This window comes from Sarcophilus harrisii, chromosome 1, assembly GCF_902635505.1.
Source record: "Sarcophilus harrisii chromosome 1, mSarHar1.11, whole genome shotgun sequence".
Lineage (NCBI taxonomy): Eukaryota > Metazoa > Chordata > Mammalia > Dasyuromorphia > Dasyuridae > Sarcophilus > Sarcophilus harrisii.
In genome coordinates this window covers 490,612,262-490,626,738 of record NC_045426.1, presented here as the reverse complement: position 1 = coordinate 490,626,738, position 14,477 = coordinate 490,612,262, and the positions used below count along the sequence as shown (strand labels likewise).

The 14,477-nt window shown below is 30.9% G+C and overlaps 1 protein-coding gene across 8 annotated transcripts in view; it reads right to left on the bottom strand.

Moving 5' to 3' along the window:
* OSBPL1A (oxysterol binding protein like 1A) overlaps nucleotides 1–14,477 on the bottom strand; it is a 269,237-nt gene that overhangs the window by 183,546 nt on the left and 71,214 nt on the right. For all 8 annotated transcript variants that reach the window (XM_031946509.1, XM_031946508.1, XM_031946510.1 and 5 more), the window contains one exon: nucleotides 13,823–13,904. In XM_031946509.1, coding sequence (XP_031802369.1) covers nucleotides 13,823–13,904 — 82 coding nt within the window. The remainder of the gene's footprint in view (nucleotides 1–13,822; nucleotides 13,905–14,477) is intronic.

The following is a 14,477-nucleotide window of genomic DNA, read 5'->3' as shown; positions in this document are numbered from 1 at the left end:
GAATTATGCCCAAAAGGCAATCAAACTGTATATCCACTAGGTCTGTATCCCAAAGAGATTTTTAAAAAGTAGAGTGGGGGGGGGGGGAGAAGACTTATTTATGCAAAAATATTTATATCAGCTCTCTTTAAGTTAATCAGTAATTGGAAATTGAGGATATGCCCATCAACTGGGCAATGGCTGAACAAGTTATGATATATGAATGTAATGGAAAATTCTTGTGCTATAAGGAATGCTAAGCAGGATGATTTTAGAAAAACATGGAAAGATTTACATGAACTGATACAAAATAAAGTGAACAGAACCAGGAGAAATTGTACACAGTAACAGCAACAAGGTATGGTAATCAACTATGAATGGCTTAGTTATTTTCAGCAATACAATGATTTAAGAAATTACAAAGGGACTTATGATGAAAAATGGTATCCATCTCCAGAAAAATAACTGATGGAATCTGAATGCAAATTGAAGCATACAATTTCCATTTTATTTTTTTTGTGGGTTTTTTCTTTTGGTCTATTTTTTCTTTTACAACATGACTAATATGGAAATATTTTATATACCTGTGCATATTTAACCTGTATGAAATTTCTTACTGTCATAGGAAGGAGAAGGTAAGGGGAAAAAGAGAGAAAACTTGAAACTCAGTTTAAAAAAATGTTATGATCAATGTGGAAATATGTTTAGAAGAACTGCACATGTTTAATCTATATTGGATTATTTGCTGTCTAGGGCAATAGTGGTGGGGAGGGAGAAAAATTTGGAACATAAGGTTTTGCAAGGGTGAATGTTGAAAACTTTGCATGTATTTTGAAAGTAAAAAGCTATTATTAACAAATTTTAATGTTAAAAATTGTCTTTACATATAATTGAAAAAATATTATTAAAAATATTCCCTGTTATATAGGATATGTCGCTGAGAAGGTGGGACAGTAGGAGAAATTTAGATTATATAAAAACAAGAGATAACAATAAAACTATTTTTTTAAATAAAATTAATGGGAAAAAAATTTAACAAAGTAGTTGTTTTCTTCCAAATATAAGAAATTTAGTATAAATAGCACTCAATGTCTACCTAATTAAATATATAAAGATGACAAAAACGGGAAATTCAAATGCTGGAGAGGCTGGGAGCAAAAGACCACTATAATGCTCTGCTGGTGTTCATTCAGCCATTCTAGAAACCACTCTAGAAACATTTGGAAAAATGACCAAAAAGTAAATTATTTATGCCCCACAGGGCATAGAAATTGGCCTAGAAATACTAATAATAGCCCCAAGCTCCAAAAGTTGAAAGAAAAGAGAAAATATATCTGTAAAAGATATAAAAAAGAGGGAAAGCCAGAAGAAACAAGCAGAACAGCTTTGCAAGTTTTTCTCACTAATTTCTTTATCACTTGTTTATACTACTGATAATTTCTGGTAGGAGTAACCCTCCCCACACATATACACACAGAAAATCACAGCTTTTTTGAATTACTAAAGTATGGGGGGCTGATTTTTATTGTAATATATCCATATTCAAAACTTCAATAAATATGTATTTATGTATTTTTCTGAGGCAATTGGGATTAAGTGACTTTCCCCAGGTCACACAGCTAGAAAGTGTTAAGTGTCTGAAACCATCTTTGAACTTAGGTTCTCCTGACTTCAGGGCTGGCGCTCTATCCACTGCGCCACCTAGCTGCCCCTCAACAAATATTTACTAAGCAATTACTATATATCAAGGCACTCTGCTAGATATAAGACAAAGATAAATGAGATACTGCCCTGATTCTTAAAAAGCATGTAGTCCAATAAAGACAATACCCAGTACAAAAATAATTATAACCTCAAGTAGAATATGCTAAGGGATCAGAAGAGAAACAAAGTATTATGATAGGTTTTGGAAGAAGATATTAAACTGACTTGAGAGATTCCAAATAATTTACCTAGCAAGCAAAGGCTTTCTCTAATTTGGAAAACTTTCTCTATTCTTGGAATATTCTCTGTTCCCCAACTTCATCTGATGATTTCCTACCACTGCAACCTTTAAAGCCCACAATACTATCTCTTTGATCTTCCTGACTAATAATTTCTGCCTCAAGCTACTACAAAATACTTTATCTTCTAACTCTGATATAATTACCATGTAACATTATATAGTGTTATCATCTGAGCTGCAAGTTCCTTTAGGGCTAAACTCTGTCCAAACTAAACTATATCTCTATACCTTTAAGAAAAGTTTTCTCATTTCCCATTCAAGTTCCTATACTAAGAAAATGATGAGTATAGAACACACTTTATTTGATATAACAAAACTTCCCAAAATGACTTGTATTCAAAAGTCATAACCAATCAAAACAATGTTCCTTCCCTTTCTAGTGATCCAGCATTCAATAACCTAGAGCCCTCTTGAATTATGGTCTGCCCTAGGGTTGAAGTTCACCTTTCCTACCTCCTCAGACCCCAAGAAAATTGTTCAAAGTCTCTGGAAAGCTCACTCCATCCCTCTAAATCTGGATAGTCCATATAACTCAATATCCTAAGCTATCACTCTGCTTGGTTTACAAACTCCTCTTCTGAGGAAATCCAAGATCCATGGTCCAAGGACACATCCTTGGCACTGTCACTCCTACTGTCGGCTTGGATTCTGGTAGCTCTAGGTTTTACCCAGAAACTCTTTGCCACTGTCTTTCCTAGGACTAGGTGAATTTCAGGAGAGATATTGGAAATGAACAGGCTTCACTTCCAAGAAATTAAGTCTATGTATACAGTCTTTCTCCTTTCTGTAACTCCCAATTCTTTTACTTGTCATTCATCTCATTCTGCATTTCTTCTTACAAGTCCAAGGGGAAAACCCAAGTCCATCATCTTCATTAGGTTAAGAAGACAAGGCAAGTAATCAGACCCAGATGAGTTCATATCACATATTTATCAAGAAGTTAATGCTGTGAGGGGAATAGCATTTCCTTAAAAAAAGATAAGAGGTGTTCCAGGAGGGACAGAGAAGCTTTCCAAAGCTCCTCTTAGGAATACTGTCTACAAATGTATTATCCTTTTATTGCCAGTATAAACAAAAGACAATTTTACTACCATATGAAGTGATCCTTTAGACAGATTCATAATAAAAAGTTAAAAATCATAGATAACTCCCTATTTTCCTCTGTGAGAAATCCACTGGATAATGTGGCTAACTTTTATTTAATACCTGTGCTCAAAGTTGTAAAGACAAAATAATCATTTTCCAAAACTCCTATAAGCTTCAATAGGAATATACAAGAAAGTTTTAGTAAATATTTGTATTTGTTAAATTAATCTAGCTTTACAATATCAATATTAAACATACATGCACCAAGTGGTGCGGCATCTAAATTCCTAAAGGAGAAATTAAGAGAGCTGCAAGAAGAAATAGACAGCAAAACTATAATAGTGGGAGATCTCAACCTTGCACTCTCAGAATTGAATAAATCAAACCACAAAATAAATAAGAAAGAAGTCAAAGAGGTAAATAGAATACTAGAAAAGTTAGATATGATAGATCTCTGGGGAAAACTAAATGGAGACAGAAAGGAGTACACTTTCTTCTCAGCAGTTCATGGAACCTACACAAAAAGTGACCATATATTAGGACACAAAAACCTCAAACTCAAATGCAGTAAGGCAGAAATAGTAAATGCATCCTTTTCAAACCATGATGCAATGAAAATTACATTCAACAAAAAGCCAGGGGAAAACAGACCAAAAAATAATTGGAAACTAAATAATCTCATACTAAAGAATGATTGGATGAAACAGCAAATCATAGACATAATTAATAACTTCACCCAAGAAAATGACAATAATGAGACATCATACCAAAATGTGTGGGATGCAGCCAATGTGGTAATAAGGGGAAATTTCATATCTCTAAGAAGCCTATTTGCATAAAATAGAGAAAGAGAAGGTCAACGAATTGGGCTTGCAACTAAAAATGCTAGAAAAGGAACAAATTAAAAATCCCAGTCAAACACTAAACTTGAAATTCTAAAAATAAAAGGAGAGATCAATAAAATTGAAAGTAAAAAAACTATTGAATTAATTAATAAAACTGAGACTTGGTTCTATGAAAAAACCAACAAAATAGAGAAACCCTTAGTAAATCTGATTTTAAAAAGTAAAGAGGAAAATTGTTAGTCTTAAAAATGAAAAGGGAGAACTCGCCACTAACAAAGAGGAAATTAGAGCAATAATTAGGAGTTACTTTACCCAAGTTTATGACAATAAATTCGACAACTTAAATGAAATGGAAGAATACCTTCAAAAATATAGCTTTCCCAGATTAACAGAGGAAGAAATAAATATCCTAAACAGTCCTATTTTAGAAACCAACTCCCTAAGAAAAAATCCCCAGGACCAGATGGATTTACATGTGAATTCTACCAAACATTTAAAGAACAATTAACTCCAATGCTATATAAACTATTTGAAAAAAAAGGGATTGAAGGAGTCCTACAAATTCCTTTTACGACACAGACATGGTACTGATACCTAAACCAGTAGGTTGAAAACAGAGAAAGAAAATTATAGACCAATCTCCCTAATGAATATCAATGCTAAAATCTTAAATAAAATATTAGCAAAAAGATTACAGAAAATCATCCCCAGCATAATACACTATGACCAAGTAGGATTTATACCAAAAATGCAGGGCTGGTTCAATATTAGGAAAACTATTAGCATGATTGATTATATCAATAACCAAACTAACAAAAACCATATGATCATCTCAATTAATGCAGAAAAAGCATTTGATAAAATCAAACATCCATTCCTAATAAAAACACTTGAGAATATAGGAATAAATGGACTTTTCCTTAAAATAGTCAGGAGTATATATTTAAAACCGTCAGTAAGCATCATATGCAATGGGGAAAAACTGTAACCTTTTCCAGTAAGATCTGGAGTGAAGCAAGGTTACCCACTATCACCATTATTATTCAATATTATATTAGAAACACTAGCCTCAAAAAAGAGTAAAGAATTAAAAAATTGGAAGGGCAAGAAAACCAAACTATTACTCTTTCAGATAATGATAGTATACTTAGAATCCCCAGAAATTCTACTAAAAAACTATTAAAAAATTTAAACTTTACAAAGAGGAAAATAAATAAACCCTTTATAAATCTCAATTTTCTACATCAAAAAAAATCCAAAAACAAAAAACATTCCATTCAAAATAACGAACAGATAAATATTTGGGAACACTACAAAGGAAAATAGGAATTATATAAAAAAAAAAACTTTTCCACACAAAGAGATTAAAAATTGAAAAAATAAGCTCTTGATATGAAAATATAATAAAAGGGAAATATTAAACAATTCATTTATTTAGTTTATACCAATAAATTAAAAAAAATATTTTAAAATCTAAAAAAAATAAAAAAAAATTATAGGAAAACAAAAATCAAAAATTAAAATTAAAAAAAAAATCAAATGAAAATTTGCCTGACCATCTAAAACATTTATGCATACCAAAACCATTTGATTGGCTAAAAAAATTATTATCATTAAAAATTTATTCACAAAAAAAAATATCAATTACAATCTAGGGTTTAAAATCCAAAATCCTAACTTTTGGATAAGAATTATTATTTACAAAACTTTGGGAAACTAAATTTAAATGAAATTAGATACCCACCCACACCCAAAAATCCAAATAAATCAAAATTCCAATTTAAAAAAAAATTATAAAAAATTAAAAATAGGAATTTATCTCCTCAAAATTTGGGAGGAGGAAAAATTTGACCAAAATAACTAAACATTATTATCAAAAAGAAAATTTTATTACATCAATTAAAACCTTTACAAAAACAAAAATGCAAACAAATTAAAAACAAAAAAGGGAAAACATCTTCTAAAAAATTCTAAAAGGCCTCATTTCCAAAAAAAGAAACTTTAATTAATTTATTAAAATCAACCATTTCCAATGAAAATTTTCAAAATAAAAACAATTTCAAATAATTAAACATTTCCCCTCATGGGAAAAAAGTTTCCAAATACTAATAGAAAAGCAAATTTAAAAAACCTAATACCACTACACCCTTTGGCAAATGAAAAAAGATGAATTTGGGAGGGATGGAAAACTGGGAAAAATTTTGGGCTTGAAAAACTAAACCATTTGGGTTTAACTAAATTATCCAAAATTTTTCCTTCATACCATCCAATCATACTTTTATAACCCAAAGAACTTAAAAAAGGGAAAACCTTACGGCAAAAATTTTTGGCACCCCTTTTAGAAAAAAAATAAAAAATACCCATAATGAAAAAATTTGGGTAAATTGTTAAAAAATTTAAAAATATTTTCTTAAAAAGACCAGAATAAAACAAAACTTGAAACCCCAAAAAATCAAAGAAAAGAAACAGGAAATTATTAATACTTTAAAAACAAACTGAAATTATTCTGAAAATTATTCCTTTGGAAAATCTAACTCAAATTCAAGTAATAGGAAAACACTACACCCAAAAAAAAAAAAATTAAATAAACTTTTTTATTTTTTTTTTTCCCTTATTTTACTTTAATAATTCTCCCTTGCAACAAAAACTTTCTTTACACACAATATTCTATCAAATACCGGGCCCTAAATATGAAAACTGCCCACAATTAAAATGAAAAAAGGAAGGGAAATTTGTAAAAATTACCTTTAAGGGTTTTTAAAAAAATTTAAAAAAAAAAAAAAAAATAATCTACTTTAGTTTATTTTATCACATATTCAATTAAAACTTAATATTTAAAAAAAAAAGAAAATGAAAGTGCCTAGATATCCACAGAATATCTCCATAGAAAAAAACAAAAATAGAATTCAAGATGACAGAAATAGCCATGAGAAAAGTATTTGGTAACACCACTTGTATTCTGCTATTCCTGCCACCTGTTTAATTTCCCTTCACTGTCACTCCCCTACTCCAAAAAAAAACCAAAACCAAAAACAAAAAAAAAAACCTTGCATCACAGTATCTTCAGATATAACAAGCCTATATAGTTAAATAAACAAATATGTAACTCTTACAGTGACAGTAAGTGGTTCCACCAATACGCAACACTTTAACTGGGAACTCCTGGATCAAAGGACAAAGATGAGCAGGATATGTGTTGGGCAAAAAATATTCTGAGCACGACACAATTCCAACTGGGTAAATTCTGCTTTTATATGCTTATTATTATATTATATATATGTGTGTATATTATATTATTATATTATAATATTATAAGTACATATTATACTTCATTCTGCATTTATTTACTTAAGAATGGGGTATTTGTAAGAATAGAAAGAAAGACAATAAAAGAATGTGGAAAAAATATTTGAGATGAAAGGAAAAATATTTCCATGTTAGGGATAGAGCCATGTCTGTTTTATAGAAATTTCATTCCACTTGAACTTCTGGCCACAAAGGCAGTCAGAAGCTACTCACAAAATCATCACATTAAGCAAACACCTGAGCTGTAGTATCTAAGCTAATTATATTTCCTTCAGCTCATCAAAATGAAAGATTATTTTTATCACCTTGATTGCAGATCTACAAGCTTTTTTTTTAGCCCTTTTCTGTTGTATCTTTCAAAGAGAAAAATCAAATCTTGACTTATTCAGATGCAAGTAATAATAATTTGTGGATTATTCATTCTCTCCTCAACTCCTTTTAACCTGGCTTTTGCCTCACTCTCTCCCACTCTAAGGAAACCATTCACTTTTAAGATCATCAGTAACTACCAATTCTAGTGACCTCTTTTCCATCCTTATCCATCCTTTTCCATAAACTCTCTGAAGGTTTTTCAAATATTGACCATTCCCTTCTAATTCTCTCTCTCCTCCACTACTTTCAGATATACTGAAGAATTATTGGTTTTCCAACTTTTTTTTTTTTAACTATTCCTTTGTTTATCTTTCCAATTCTTTAAGATAGGTATGCTGGTCCTCTCCTTTCTTCTCTTAGAAATGTTATCTACTCCAATAGCTTCACCTACTACCTTTCATGTACATCCAGTCCTGACCTCCTTTTTCTGAACTTCACACTTGTAAGTGCCTAAAGCAGATGATCATTTAAGTTTTTCATCAACATCTCAATGACTTTAGCATGTTCCAACATGTCCCCACCACAAAACTGCTTGGCCTTCTATTCTACTTCCAATAATCCTTGTTTCTCATGTTGAAGTTTCCAACTCTTTTATCTTTCACCTCTCCTATACAATCAGCTTCCAATTCCTGTCAATTCTACTACTACCAATTGTGTCCCATTTGTACTCTCCATTTTTGCTCCACTTGTACTACAATGATACTGACCCACCTGAACTATTGCCACAGTTTACTACAGGGATATACAAATGAATGTGTTAATGGAGAAGCAAGAAGTAAGTCACACCTGATATTTCTGCCTTCCTTCCTTAATTCCCTATTCACCTTCTGCCACCTTCCATGAGGTTCTGGTATAGGAGGAAAAAAAGAAAACAAATTTAATGATCTAATCAACCCATCACAGACTTCTGAGACCCTCTTCTCTGAAGGTCTCCTATACTCTTTCTATAGCCTTGCCTCATCTACTTAAATGGCATTTCTCCTTAGAAGAGCTCATTTCTTGTTGGAATCAAGCAAGCTGACTCATCGTTCCCACCCGCTACTTCTGCCACTGGAAAAAATCAACTTTTTCTCCCCTTTCTCTTCTACAGTTCATCCCATAGAATATGTTCGGTATTGGCAAAGAAGGAAAAAATCAGCTAAATTTTAAAAGGATGAGCCTCTGGTTACTAGTCTTGAAATTCAACTTCTGTTAATGCATGGTAAAGCATAGGGGTAAAGGAGCAGTGTTCAGTTGGAAAGATGCTTTTTTAAAATCCAAAAATATAAGACTAAAAAGACTACTCTAAGTTTTAGAAGAGGGGGAAAGGGTGTGGTTAAAATGAATTCTAGGCAAAATGTGTTTTTAAAAGGTTAGTTTTTAATTTTTAAAAATTAAGTTTAATTAAATTTTAGTTTCTTTCATTTGCTTGATAAAAAAAAAAATTGATGTCCTTTATGATTGAGATATAACTTACTGAAAGAACTGCAAGCTCAGAGCCTGAAGATGTTATGGAGTGGTCGATTAAAGGAAAAAACTTCCACTTCACAAAAAGTTGTTTGTTTTTTTAACTGAGCACTACTATACTATAGTAATAGAAGGGGTTAGTAGTGGTATCAGGCATTTTGCAAATGAGCAAAATGAAATGGCAGTTGGAGCAGGAGATTAAAGAATGAAAAATCAAGTGTTGAAGCAAAGCTTCATGGAGTTGAATACAATAATCTGTAGGGCTACTGCCTGACACAACAGGACCAACAACCTGGAAGCTACTGTTGGAGCCTAAGATATTAAAGTTATGCCCACTTGCAAAAACCAGAATGGGCCGTGGGTTGTGGACTTTGTATATGTAAGAATGGGGGAATCAGATGTGACTCAGAGTCTCCAGTTCCTTACTTCTACTCTCTACTTACTTAAATTGGGCAGAAGCTGATTACAAAGCTTATGATGTTCAGAAAAGTTACTTATCTAACTTCTGTTTTAATTGTTTGATTTTTTTCCCACTTAGAAATTCAACTGATATGACTACTATTGAATTATATGTTTTCCTATATGAATACATGGGAATGATAGCAGGAAAACAATGCTTCAGTATAGAGAGACAAAGGACCATTTCTGGTTCTAAATTCTGGGATTGTATGCTCTTGGAGAAAGAGCATCACAAAATGCTTTAGAATGATGGTCTAGCCAGCGGAATGAATACAAAGAGACTTGAAGAGACCTACATGAACTGATGCTAAGTAAAATGGGTAGAACCAGGAGATCATTATACACTTCAACAATAATACTACATGATGATCAATTCTGATGGACGTGGCTCTCTTCAACAATGAGAGGATCCAAATCAGTTCCAACTCATCTGTAATGAACAGAACCAATTACATCCAGAGAAAGAACACTGGGAAATGAGTATGGACCACAACATAACATTTCCACTATTTCTTTATTGTTTGCTTGCATTTTTGTTTTCTCTTCTCAGGTTATTTTTAACTTTTTTCTAAATCCAATCTTTCTTGTGCAACAAAATAACTGTGTAATAATCTTCTCTAAAATGTAATTGTCTCTGGGAGCAGGTTTCTTGGGGGCTTCTGTATATATGTATACATATATTGTATTTAACACATACTTTAACATATTTAACATGTATGGGACTGCCTGCCATCTAGGGAAGGGGGTGGAGGGAAGGAGGGGAAAAGTTGAAACAGAAGTTTTTGCAAGGATCAGTGTTGAAAAACTACCCATGCATATATTTAGTATATAAAAAGCTATAATAAAAAAAAAAAAGAAGAAAAAAAAAGAAAGATGGTTGAGGCTTGGTGCACAGAAAAATTGAACAGATATAGTCCAGATTCTGGGATAACATAAGGTTATTATAAGAGTCTGTGCATTAAACTAAACTGTCAAGGCAAGAATCATGAAAAACAAAAATCATGATCCTAATATTACTGCTGTTTCATTGAACTCAAAGCTAACAATTACTACTATAAGAGAAGGATTTTTTCTATAGGCTTCTTAAAAAGTCACTGGCAAACTATATCTGCAATGTGGAACAGGATGTGGGTGTATCTGGGGTTTTTTAAGGAACACATGGTACAAGATTATTCTGTGAAATTTTTTTGGCAGTAAAGTCAAGTCAGTTAATTCCTCTTACAGAATCTGTGCTATAAATCACTCCCCATTTTCTCTTATGAAAAAAACAAAACAAAACCTCAACCCAAATTCATAATTTAGATTTTATTTTTATTTGAATCGGACTTTTCAGTAGAGTCAGTGTTTGGAATTAGGTTTTGAGTGACCAGATAACATTTTCATGTAAGTATATATCATTATCAGAGATGTGCATTTTGTTTTGTTTAAATGAGTTGTAATAAAGTACATATGATAAAAATACTAACATCCACATTCTCCTTTAGTCATTTTGTCAAAAGTTAATACTGAAAAATCAAACCACCTTCTAGCTTATTAAACATAAACTTTAAAAGTATGTTATTGCTTGTGTAATTTCATATGAATAAGAATGTAACTTTATAAAAACAAAAATTTTAAAAACTGACAATTTAAAAGAAAACTTTGTATCTTAAAATGATTTTTTTATAATAGCTTTTTACTTTTCAAAATACATGCAAAGATAGTTTTAAACATTTCTTCTCCCTTCTCTTATCTGAAAGCTAATCATGTCTAGCTGGCTAGTAATCAATAAGGAGCATAACTGATGGGTATGCAAGATTCACAGTATTGGAAGTTGCCCCAATCCTTCAACCCATAACCAATCTATTAAGTAATAATAAGCTTTCCTATTATTCAATGCCATTGTATTAATTTGATGTTTTAAAACTATAGTAAGAAGTTAAATATTATTTTTTTTCCTAACAGGTAATCACCAAATTAAATAAACTGTTCTATGTATGTTGTTGTTCAGTTGTTTCAATCATGTTGGACTCGATGTGACCCCATTTGGGGACTTCTTGGCAAAGATACTGGAATGGTTTGTCATTTCTTTTTCCAGCTCACTTTACAGATAAAGAAAACAAGGCAAAAAGAGCTAAGTGACTTGCCCAGGGACACACAGCTAGTAAGTTCTGAGATCATATTTAAATTGAATGACGAAGAGTCTGTATTGAGTCCAGACTTGGCACTCTATTCACTACATTACTCAGCTGGCTTATTCTAACTATATGCAACTATATTGAGTTAAGCATTAAAAATGGTTTATATTTTTTAAGAAAAGCAGCACAGCATAACGGATAGAGAATCTGTCTCCAATTCAGGAAGATCTGGGTTCAAGTTCTACTCCATCCACGTATTAATAGATAGGTCATCTAAACTCTTAGGACCCTGGGCAGTTCTTTCAGATTCTGAGGAACAAGGAAGTGCCAAAATACATTAGAAGATATTTTCTTATTCAAAGTACCCTATGCCAGTGAAATAAGTTCCAGTCCATATGTTTTTGAAGGTTCAGCATAAGGGAAAAACAGCTAGGCAGCAGAGGAAGTTGAAACTGAGCTAAAGGAAAATAGTCCTGGATTAAAACTGATTAAAACTGCTTACTGATTACTGACAGCCTAATAGATAGAACTGATTAAATTACAGTATTTTGGAACAAGAGATTTTAATAAATATAATCAATTCCTTATTATCCACAAGAGGAGAAGAAAAGTAAGGGGAGAAAGAGAGTGATAAAGCAAAAAAAACAACTCAAAACATCATCAAGAGATTTGGAAATATTGAAATGACATTAGACAGAAAAAGACAGAAACATTAGTATAAATATATATGCTCATTCTTAATGGGTCATACATTTACAAACTTCCTATTAGAAAGTCAGGGTAATTTAAAACTCTAAAATGCATCATCTTAATAATTCTGTTTTATTTTAATGACAAATGTGAAAATTTGCAGAATTAAACTAGAAAGCAACTTTCCTTAATGAGGAATAATTAAAAGAATTTTTTGTTTCGAAAATAGTTCCAAATCTAAAACAAAATCTATTTTAAATTATCAAACAAAAATAACCATTTACTTTAAAACTACTTAATTGTTTAGCAATTACTGTAACAGTTTATAATGAAATGTAATGTACTTAAAATATATACTTTTGATTATACATGAAACTTCAAAGATTTTTCATTAACAAAATAAATGCACCTAACATAAGAATGAAAGTATTTAATAGAGAAAAAATATTTTCATCAAATTTATCTGATAAGGGTTTGGTATCCAAGACATAAAAGCAATTAGTAAACATATATAGATAAAATAAAAAGTCATTCCTCAAAAAATAAATGGTCAAAGGATATAAACAAATAGTTCTCAAAAGAATTGAAAATTATTAATAATCACAAGAAAAAATGCTCTCATTGCTAAAAATGAGAGAAACACAATTCAAAGCAACCCTAAGGCTTCACCTCATATTCCCAAATTGGCAAAGATAACAAAAAAAATAGTAAATGTTGGAAGGGCTATGGGAAAAAAAGTCACACCAATGCATTATGGATAGAGCTGTGAATCAATACTATAATTCTGAAAAGCAATTTGAAACTATACAAGTAAAGTGACTAAAATATTCATTATCTTTTAATCCAGATATTTCATTAGTAGACTTAAACCTCTAGGAGACCATTATATTGACAAAAGAACTTTTTGTGACTGTAAAGAACTGAAAACAAAGAAGATATCCATCAAGTGGGAAATAATTTTTTAAAAAATGGTGTTTAAAAAAAAAAGATTATTTCTGTGTATCAAGAAATAATCAATGGGATAAATATAAACAAGCATAGAAAAACTTATATAAGCTGAGAGTGAGATAAATATACACACACATAAATACACATACACACACACACATATACACAAATTGACTACAACAATGTAAATGGAAAGGATCAGAAAATAATCAAAAATGAAAGTTTAAAAGTTATAAATAACAAGAATTTCTTGAAAGGAGAGATATGAGAAGACATTTCCACCCACCATACTTTGTAGATGTGAAGATCTATAAGTGCTGTACCTTACACATATTTTAAAAGTTTTTCATGTTTTTCAATGTACCAATTGGTTGTGTTGATGTTTTTCACTTTCTTTTTTTAAAATTTGTCTTTTAAAGAAATACTATTTGTTACATAGGATAATTCTCAGTAAAGGATAAGGATTCTGAAGGGTATTATTATAATGTTTTTTTAAAAAATATGTCAATAAAACATATTTTTTAAAATGTAGTATACATTTCCCCACCTTTTTTTTTTTTTCTTTTTACCTTTAGCCATGTTGCACTCCTTAATCATTTTGAAAAAGTTGGAAATCTCTCTATCTAGTCTCTGTTGGCATTCTTGTGCTTTCTGAAAATAAAATCAAGGACAATAAAATGAAAACATGCTTACAGAAAAGTCTTGCTTATTCCCACACCTTAATTATTAAATCAATCCCAAATATTAATTAATTACTTAATTCAGTTTCAGACTAGTAGATAAGGTAATGTTTTTAAACAAAGCAAAACAATACCTTATAGACATTTTCCTAATGGGAGAAATAATGTGGTGGTGGAATTTCTCTATGAATTTAATAGCTTTAATACAGCACTATGACTTTTGAGAAAACATATATGCTAAAGTCTTTCATGGCTCTTAATTAATTAAAGTTAATAAAATATACAAAATATAAACTTCTATAAACAGAAATGATATATAGCTTGAGATAAACAGCTATAGAAAAATAGGTATAGTCTATGTATCTATAGACACAGATATGTGTTTATGTAGTTATATTTAAGTATATATTTACATCTCTATATCTTGGTATAGAAAGATGCACAATATGTACAATACAAATTTCTATATACAGAAATCATAACTACCTTGAGCTACATAGATAAAGGAATATGGAGATATAACCACCTAAACATAGATCTATGT